Source organism: Python bivittatus, unplaced genomic scaffold, assembly GCF_059951505.1.
Source record: "Python bivittatus isolate LINGU-HERP-01145 unplaced genomic scaffold, Pbiv_v1 ctg000050_np1212, whole genome shotgun sequence".
Lineage (NCBI taxonomy): Eukaryota > Metazoa > Chordata > Lepidosauria > Squamata > Pythonidae > Python > Python bivittatus.
The window spans coordinates 446873-456977 of NW_028277033.1; the positions used below are offsets into that span (position 1 = coordinate 446873).

Genomic DNA, 10105 nt, shown 5'->3' on the forward strand with positions numbered 1-10105 from the left:
GCACTGCTCATCAATAAGCACAACCAATGCTGTCTCAGTACTAAATCCCAGCCTGAAACTGAATTGAAACAGGTCTAGATAATCTGTTTCTTCCAGGGTTCTCATCAGCTTCAGACCACATTCTCAACAACCTTCCCCAAAAAGGGAAGGTTGGAGACTGGTTGGTAGTTGTCCAAAACCATTGGAATCTAGCACCCTTGGCAGAAAGTCCATGGGGAGATTAGAATGAGGTGCTAATTTGTAGTGGAATTGAATGCACACATTGGGGTATAAATTTCTACTCTTATTATGTGAGTGGCATTGGAATGTGTTAACTGGTAAAGATGATGGTAGTGCTTCACAAATGGGATTTTTTTTCCTGTAAGGGCTCTAAATTCAACGTTTCCTTTCACAACTTGATTAGTATCAAGGCTCTGGAATCAGAAAAACGTTTGCAGGTTTGGAGATCTAATTCCTTGTTTATTAAGGAGTGAAGTACTTTAATATAGTTAGAAATAAGCTAATGTGATAATTAGCTTATTTCCTATCTGGGGGAGATGGGCGGCATACAAATTTAATAAATAAATAAATAAATAAATAAAATGGGATGTCAATCAATGATTCCATATGAAACAACAATAATATGTTTTTTAAAATCATTTTATTTATTTTAAAATTTTTATTTATATATCAAATTTGTCACCGCCCATCTTGTTAAAAACAACTCTGGATGGTTTACAAAGCAGTTAAAATCAATTAAAAATACAATGTAAAAAGATCCAGAATAAATAGAAAATAAATAAAATCCAAGAATAGATGTTAAATTGGCAGTAGCTCAGAGAGTGTCATCAAGGCGCCAGCTATCCCCAGGATTGGGTAAAATTCTTGTTGCCCCATGCAAGCTGGCAGAGCCAGGTCTTTAATCCTTTCCAGAAAGCCGGGAGGGTAGGGGCCTGCTGCACCTCTGGGGGAAGAATATTCCAAAGGGTGGGGGCGACGGCAGAGAAGGCTCTCCTCCTAGGCCACGTCAAACAACATTCTCTCGCCAACAGGGTCCGCAACGTGCCCTCTCTGCCTGACTGGGTGGGATGGGTTGATGTAATGGGAGTGAGATGGTCCCTTATGGTCCCTAACCTGGACCCTTGCCATGTACGGCTTTAAAGGTAATAACCAACACCTTGAATTGGACCAGGAAGCTAACTGGGTCCCTAACCTGCAGTAAAGGTGTTACATGTGCCATTCTTGAGGCACCTAAGATTATTGTCATAAATGTTATTGTGTACCAACTTAAAAAAAACCCTAAGTTTCAAAGTATTTAATTGTTTTTTAAAATAAATTTGTAACTGTAATATGTTATGTAACATAAATTATTCTTATCCTATTTTCAAATATTTAATTGCAGGCTGTTGAGCTTTGACAACTTCCACCCACCACCTGTGCCCCCAAGAGGTCGTGATAAGTTACACTAAATCTTTTGGATATTAAAAATTGAAATGTGAGAAAGCAGAGCTTTTATTCTTCAGAATGACTTTTGAGTGGTTATGCTATAACTCCAATCAGCATAATTTCACTTCTTCTGTCAGTCTCAAATGAATAATTTTGGTAGAGTTTACTCTAAAAACTGAGTCACAGTTGAATGAACAAAAAGAGTTTAGAACAAATGAACTGTTAGATCATGAAAAAAATGGCATGTTGAACTTACTGGAATTCTTGGATGTATCGGTTCTAATTACATCAGACCAAAGGTGTCTTGGTCATTGTCTCACTCATTCCTCAACTTCAGAATGGAGAAGCTACAGCAGATTTTTTTGTCTATCTACAAATATCTGAAAATAGATTTACTCTGATACAGGTAACTGTACTGGGGATTTCACAATATAGTGACAACTAGAGTGTCTTGTATTAAGCAATGCAATTCATTTGAAATTTGTTGAGTTTCTTAGCGATTTTATGATAATTTTGTATTCAGACTTGTCAAATTGATGCCTCTGGTTTCTTTTCTGGTAATACAATACTGAAAAATTGAAGAGGATTTCTCATTTCAGGTCTCCGTTGTCACCTATATGAGTCTTGAATCTGTATTATTTCTGTGAGAATTTGCCAAGAAGTACTTAGCAAATCATGAATGTAAAGAAACTCAGTTCTTATTTCTGAACCTTAATAAATTTGTGCACAAATTTCAACAGATAGGGATCATGTCGTTAGCGGAAGAAGAGACTCCTGCAGCAAATCTCCTCCTGTTCCCATTGTAGACAGACACTATCCAAAAAGATGACCAGCCCTATTCTTTTATAAGTTTTAGAACATAGAATATTGGCTTGGTGAGAAAGTATAACAACCCAGAATGAGGTGGAGAGGACTGCACCTGTAACCCTGCAAAGCAGGACAGCTGTCTGATCCCATTTGCATTGAGTTTCAAGATATATACAGGTGGTCCTTGGTTAACAATGGCAATTGGGACTGGAATTTCCATTGCTAAGTGACATAGTCATAAAGCATGACATCACATGACTGCACCATTTAGCAATGGAAATTCTGGCACTTCTGGTTGCTGTCAAGCAAATTACCATGGGTCATTAAGCAAGGACATCACATGGTCACCATTTGTGACCTCCTGCTTGCTTCCCCATTGACTTTGCTTGTAAGAAGCCAGCCAGAAGGTTGCAAATGGCAATCACATGACTGTGGGGATGCTGCAATAGCTGGAACTTTGAGCACCGGTCGTAAGTACCACTCATTCAGTGCCGTTGTACGTTCAAATGGTCACTGAACAAGTGGTTGCTAAGTGAGGACTACCTGTGTGACATGCCATATATATGATTTACAATTCTAAATTTCAGCCTGAATACAGAAAAAGGCAGACTTAAGAGTTGAAATTCTAAAGGATAGATCCCTTTTCAAGGCTTTCCTTTTTTTCCTTTAAAAATCAAATATGCATGGAAACCCATTAATCTGGCATGTAGGTGTGATCAACTTGTTTCCAATTCAGTACATTTATTAAAGAATTCAACAGAGAAGTAAAAAATGTACCCTTTACTATAATACTATATCAAACTTGACTACCTCAACTTAATCCCTGATTATACCATTATAGAGCAATTTTCAGGGACACCTAGCAAGGTCTGGCCTTTACTGTGCCTCAGTTTTTTGAAGACAAAGGAGGAGGTTTCTAGGAAGGTTGCTTTGCAGAAAATGTGTTGGGACCATACAGATTTTAGGGGACAGTACATTCCACAGGGATAGGGCAGCTATTAAAAAGTTCTGTTTCTAGGTTCATTCACACTTGTTCTCTTGAGGAGGGAAAACCCAGAGCATCCCTCCTGGACTGCTTAGAAAAGGCAGGCAGATTCCCTTTAGAGGAGATGGTCTTGTAAATATCCTGGACCTAAGCCATATAAGGCTTTATGACCAGCACCTTGAATTGTATCAGGAAATGGTAACTGATTCAGTCTCCTTAATATTGGTATAGCATTACTGTAATGGCCCTCAGCCACCATCCTGTGGGCTCCTGCATTTTGTACCAGGTGAGGTTTCTGAGTAGCTTTCAAGGACAGCCCTTGTGCATTGTAGTAATCTGACTTTGAAATAATAAGGGTATGACTGTTGCTGAAGTGTTCTGTAAGGCCAGAAGGACTCCCAAATCATGTATATCTATTGTTTATTTTGGACACTTTTTTAAAATAGACATGATTTAATTAATTAGTTTATTAATTTATATTTTTCTGTTAAATTTTTGTAAGAACATCTGCCATCATTTTACTTGTAAGTTAAGTCTCAAGAAATGAAGTTTACATGAATGTACTTAATTGCCACATTTGTTATTTCACTATGTATAAAAATCATTATCCACTGATTATTTTCAAATATTGTCTGTGCATAAATCTGTAAGTAGGTGTTTTAACCAAACTGCTGCTTGTTGTGTGGTTGTGCCACTCCTGCATAATTCTGCTTCAACTGATGACAACAGCCTTATTCAGGAATCCTGAACACTTCAGCACACCTCTGTGTTCTGTGGTTTAATCTTGTGCCTTGCCGACAAATGACATGCTTCTCAAATTTATATGTCAAGGAAAAGGTGAAATATCTGTTTTATATATAAAAACTGTTTCTAAAAAGTAAGTTCAGCACATCCCTGAAGAAAACTTACGTGTTACAAAAGAATACAAAGCATTTGCAACCATCTCTTTTTTAATTATGCTCAATTTCAACCAGTGTATTCACTCTGCAAGAGCAATCTTGTAAAGTTTATTAAGTCAGCGGAGAGACCTGAAGACAACCTCCTTTGTGTTACATTTTCAAACCCTGCTGGTTAAGGTAAACTGACTGTCTGACAGGAAACATTTTTACTATTCTCTGAAAATACCAAGAGCGTCATTATTATGAAAATAAAATGAGGGAATTACCCCTATGTATGATGCCTTGAATCCTTGAGAGAAATCTAAATAAATAATAAATAAATAAGGAAGCATAATGTCATCTTTGAATATGACTTCTGTACTTTAATGAAACATTTGAAGTTATGCTAAGGTGCTCTTTAACAGAGGAGACAATAATGTATTATTATGCTGTATTTTCATGAGTACATCATTCTATATGGACTGTCCAAAATCCATTTCATATAGAAACTAACCATTTCATTCTAAATTAGTAATTCTGTGTTTCTCAGAGTTTGCAAAATGTCTAGTGTTTTTATCTAATTACTTTTACCTGCAATTATTGAAGCCATTGGTTTTTCCCTACCCAATTTTTGTAGGATGTTTGCTATAGACAGTTTTACAGCAGTGACTAAGGATGTTTTTTTGTGTGTGTGCCTTTGAGTCAGTTTTTGACCACCTAAACTAGTCCCTGCAGTTTTCTTGGCAGTTTTTCAGAAGCGGGTTGCCATTGCCTTCTTCCTAGGGCTGAGAGAGGGTGACTGGCCCAAGGGCACCCAGCTGGCTTTGTGCCTAAGGCGGGACTAGAACTCAGTTTCTGGCCTGTTGCCTTAACCACTACACCAGACTAGGTCTCTTAGTGACTAAGTAAGGAACCTTAAAAATTCCTTTTTCTGATCTTATGTCAGTTATGAAATTTATCTCTAACCTGGGTGATCTAGAAAAGGAAGTGATGATGAAATATTTTCTTTCAAAACTGCCAACCTAATAATGTAGATCGATAAAATATTTTTTTATTAAATAGAGGTAATTTATAGGGGTCTGTACAAATTTGTAAAGAGGTATGTTTTATCTTTTCTTTTACGTAAGCAACCATCTTAACATAGCTTTTTACAGGTAGTCCTTGTTTAACGACCATTCGTTCAGTGCCCACTCAAAGCTACAGTGGCACTGAACAAATGGTACTTACTCCTGGTCCTAAAAGCTACAGCTGTTGCAGTGTGCCTGCGGTCATGTGACCAAAATTCAAGCACTTGTGAGCCCGCCCACATTTACCACCACAGGGTGCACTTCAACTTCTCTCCACCCACCTATCTCCCCCCCATCTCTGCCTTTTTGGCTGCCCTGCCACCCTGCTCCCTGCCGCCACCTTGAGCTCTGCTGCCCGTTCCCTCTGCTGTCCCTGCCGCCGCATACTCCGCTGCTCCTGCCACCCTGAACTCCATCGCCCTGTGCCCTGCTGCCACTGCCGCTCCCAGCTGACCTTTGCCATCTTATTCCTCCCACTGCTGCTGGCCGCATAAGGCCTTCTTCCTGAGTTCGTGCAAGGCCTTCTCAAAGTTGTGTGAGGCCTTCTGAAGCCTTGTGAGAAGCCACCTCAGGAAGGCCATGCACGACTTTGAGAAGGCCTTGTGTGGCAAACAGATGCCTCATGAAGGGCCAGGCTGGGCACACCTTGCCAGCAGTAGGAGAAATAAGACAGTGAAGGTCAGCAGGGGGGTGGCAGGGACAGTGGGCTGTGGCAGCCGCTCACCTGTGCACCGGACTGTTTGCGAACTGCCTGGGACTCACAACTTCCTGCCAGCTTTCCCATTGACTCTGCTTGTTGGAAGCCAGCAGGAAGTTGCAAGGAGGTTCTCAGTTAACGGCCCGCAATCCTTGCTTAACAACAGCAATGGGAACTGCTGGGATTGCTGTCACTAAGTGATCTGGTCATGTGACGTTGTGCTTTACGACTGCATTACTTAGAAATGGAAATTCCACTCCCAATTACTGCTGTTAACCAAGGACTACGTGTGTTTGAGCAGAGCAGAAGAATTATAATTTAGGAACAATTCCTCTGCTCCAATTTGTTGTCTGCATAAAGTGAAATATTCAAATCAAAGAAGTTTTACTTTTTTATATTAAAGCATGGGATACTGTAGCAGAGTTATACTTAAGGAATGGTCCAAACCACAGACACAGGTTGAATGCTTCTCCTTTGGTGTTTGTAAGGGATAAGTTGATTATACAAACCGTACAGTCCTAGTGTGTTAAGCCTATTATATACTTATCTGTGGGGGAGGGAAAACAATTACTACTGCTGGCTGGCATTGGCTGGTCTGCAAAGTTGGAAGACTTGTGAGGCTGTTAGGCTCTGGTATTTCACTCTACCTGTGTAAACTTAAGAGTCTCTTTGCTCTCTCCACCAAATGTTGATACTCAGTTACACCTCCTCCATCTCTCTGGCTCATCTTCCTTTCTTCCACCAACACTCACACTCTGTGTCTTCAGCATTTCTCTTTTTATCTCTCTGCAGTACATAAGAACATAAGCAGTGCCCTTGTGGATTGGACCCCTGGCCCATCTAATCCAACAGTCTGTTTACAGTGGCCAACCAATTGCACAAGGAAGCCTACTAGTCTTCCAGCAGATGGCCTTCAGAAACAGTCACATGGTCATCAAGACTAATAATCATTGATCCCTGTGGCTTCCATGAATTAGTCCAACCCTTTTTTGAAACCAGCAAGCTGATAGCCAGCACATCTCATGGTAATGAATCCAAAGTTTAATTATGCTTGTGCAAAAAATATTTCCTTTTGTTTTTTCCTGTTTCTTCCAGGATTCAACTTCATTCATTCATTCATTCATTCATGCATTCATGCATTCATTCATGCATTCATTCATTCTTATTTATTTATTTATTTATTTATTAATTATAAAATTTATATGCTACCCATCTCCCCCAGAGATTGGGTTACCTCTGGTGCTAGTATTTTGGGAAGATGAAAATAGCTTCTCCATGTCCATTTTATCCACACGATGCATAATTTTGTACACTTCAGTCAAGTCCCCTCTCATTCGCCTCCTTTTTAAACTAAAAAGCCCCAAATGTTAAAACCTTTCCTCATAGATAAGCTGCTCCCTAGTTGCCTTCCTCTGAATATTTTTCCTATATCTTTTTTGAGGTGTGGTGACCAGAACTGCATACAATGTTCCAGATGCAGTCGCACCATTGATTTATACAAGGGCATTATGATATTGACATCTTTATTTTCAATACTGTTTCTTACTATCCTTAACATGCTGTTGGCCTTTTTTACAACAGATGCACACTGTGTTGCAACCTTCATTGAATGGTTTACCATTATTCCAAGATTTTATTTATTTATTTATTAAAATTATCTCTGCCCATCTGGGGGACTCTGGGCGGCTCACACAAACCATTAAAACAAATATATATAAATACATAAAACATAAAAAAATTATACAAAACATTACCAAAAAGAGAAAGTCCAAGAAAATGATGGATTCCGGGGCTGAAGACAACAGGCCTCTAAGGAGCTAGCCATCCCGGCATTTGATGTCTTCCCTCCTCACCCCAGGCCAAGTGGCAGAGCCAGGTCTTCAAAGCCTTCCAGAAGGCCAGGAGTGAGGGGGCCAATCTCACCTCGGGGCAGAAGTGAAGGGGCTACAGCAGAGAAGGCCCGCCTTCTGGACCCCGCTGATCAGAATTCTTTTACTGAGGGGGTCCAAAGCACTCCCTCTCTATGTGATTGGGTGGGACAGGTTGACGTCATGGGGAAGAGGTGGTCCCTTAGGTAACCTGATCCCATGCCGTGTAGGACTTTAAGGATGATAACCAACACTTTGAATTGGACTCAGAAGCAAACTGGTACCCAGTTTTCTTCTGAGTCGGACTTGGAATTGGACTTGGAAGCAAACTGGTACCAAAAGATCTCTTTTATCAGTCACTGCTAGCTCTGACCCCATTCATTTGTATGAGTAGTTAGGATTTTTGGCACCAATGTGCATCACTTGACACTTGCTCACATTGAATGACATCTTCCATTTTGACATCCACTCCCCTAATGGGCAGAGATCCCTTTGGAGCACAGTGCCTTATTTTTATCACTCTGAACAATTTAATGACATCAACAAACTTTTCCACTAGTCATGTCACTAATACAGGCGTGGTGCTTTATGCTCTTAAAAGTTCCAGGGGGACACAAAACAATAAGGAAAGAAAACCCATCTCTGCAGCCTCAAGTCTTTCCTTCCACAGATACTTATGTGCAAAAAGTATAAGTTCTGTTTTGGCACAGTATTTACCATAACTATTTGATTGGAGAAGATGCCAAGATGGTGACAGGCAACAGGGAGAAAGCTGAACTACTTAATCTCTACCTTGCATCTGTCTTTTCACAAAAGGAAAAAGCAGTCCAACTTATCAGAAGTGGCGCTATGGGGAACAGAAGAAAAGTGTAGGTCAAAATGGTGAGAGAACACTTAGTTGCTCTGAACAAATTCAAGTCTCCTGGCCCAGACGGATTCCATCCCAGGGTGCAAGAGGAACTGGCAGATGTGATCTCAGAACCATTGACTCTAATATTTGAGAACTTCTGGAATACAAGGGGAGTGCCAGAATATTGGAGAAAAGCTAATGTTCTCATCTTTCAAAAAGAGAAAAAAAGTGAACCCAGGAAACTACAGACCAATCAGCTTGACATAAATTCCTGGGAAAATCCTGGAAAAGATCATCAAGCAGTGGGTTAACTTCAGGGCCCCATCTCTCCACTGGAATTAGCCTGACTACTCTGATCATGCCAGAAGAAGCAACTTGCCCGCTATTTTCAGGAGATTAGGAGCCAAGGCTCAGGGGCATTGTTTTTCATCATTGGGCTGGTGCTCTGGAATGGGTTTTGCTCCAACTCTGATCACCTAGAAGCTTCTGAAGACAGAGCTTTTGGGAGGCTATTTGGGGGCTGATACCAGATGGTCTCTGGGGTTATCTTTTGCATTTTTGATCATAGGTATGTGTTGTTTTTAAATTTTCATTGTAATTTCCTGTTTTTTCATGTTATGAACCATTGAGACTCTGCTTATGATTGTGGTGAGATATAAATATAATAAATAAATCTGATAGGAATACTGGAATCAGATATTCAATTTTTATTGCAAACATTCAAAATTAAAACAATCATAAATTTGTTTATGGGGGTCTGGATGGGCTGCAACAGGCTTCAGCTGTAAGATGGAGTGGCTGTGGATTGGAGGTCCCTCTGTACCCGAGAATTTACCATCTTTCATTTGGGACAGGGTTGCACTGTCCCAGCCAGACCTGATGTGTAATCTGGGGGTCCTCCTGGACTCACAACTCCTGCTCAAGGAGCAGGTGGCAGTTGTGGCCAGGAGGGCCTTTGCCCACCTTTGTGTGGTGCGCCAGTTACGCCCTTTCCTGGATCAGGAGGCTCTCTGGTCAGCCACTTACACCCTGGGGATTTCTCAGTTAAGACTACTGCAATGCAGTATCCGGAAGCTACAGCTGGTTCAAAATGCAGCTGTGCGGACAATCTTGGGTGCCCCAAGGATGGCACATATAACACCCAGTTTGCTTCTGGGTCCAGTTCAAGGTGTTTGTTATCACCCTTAAAGCCCTACATGGCATGGGTCCAGGTTACCTGAGGGACTGTCTCACCCCCATCACATCAATCTATCCTACCCAGTCAGGCAGAGAGGGCATGTTGGGGACTCCATCAGCGAGAGAATGTTGGCTGGCCGGATCCAGGAGGAGAGCCTTCTCTGCCGTTGCTCCCACCCTTTGGAATCTTCTCCCCCGAGAGGTGCAGTGGGCCCCTACCCTCCCGGCTTTCTGGAAAGGACTAAGGACCTGCCTCTGCCAGCTTGTGTGGGGTGATAAGAGTTCTAATCAATCCTGGGAGTGGCTGGTACCCTGATGATGCTCCTTGAGCTACTTGCCAATTCCATCAATT

The 10105-nt window shown here is 41.1% G+C and overlaps 1 protein-coding gene across 4 annotated transcripts in view; it reads left to right on the forward strand.

The window, feature by feature from the left end:
* Positions 1 to 4528, forward strand: part of PIK3AP1 (phosphoinositide-3-kinase adaptor protein 1) — an 81576-nt gene extending 77048 nt beyond the window's left edge. For 2 of the 4 annotated variants that reach the window (XM_088154560.1, XM_088154562.1), the window contains one exon: positions 1382 to 4526. In XM_088154560.1, coding sequence (XP_088010686.1) covers positions 1382 to 1448 — 67 coding nt within the window. In that variant the 3' untranslated portion in view covers positions 1449 to 4526. Of the gene's footprint in view, positions 1 to 1381 lie in introns of all 4 variants that reach the window. The other 2 variants (XM_088154552.1, XM_088154544.1) reach the window with 2 other exon arrangements.
* Positions 4529 to 10105: the final 5577 nt, after the last annotated feature.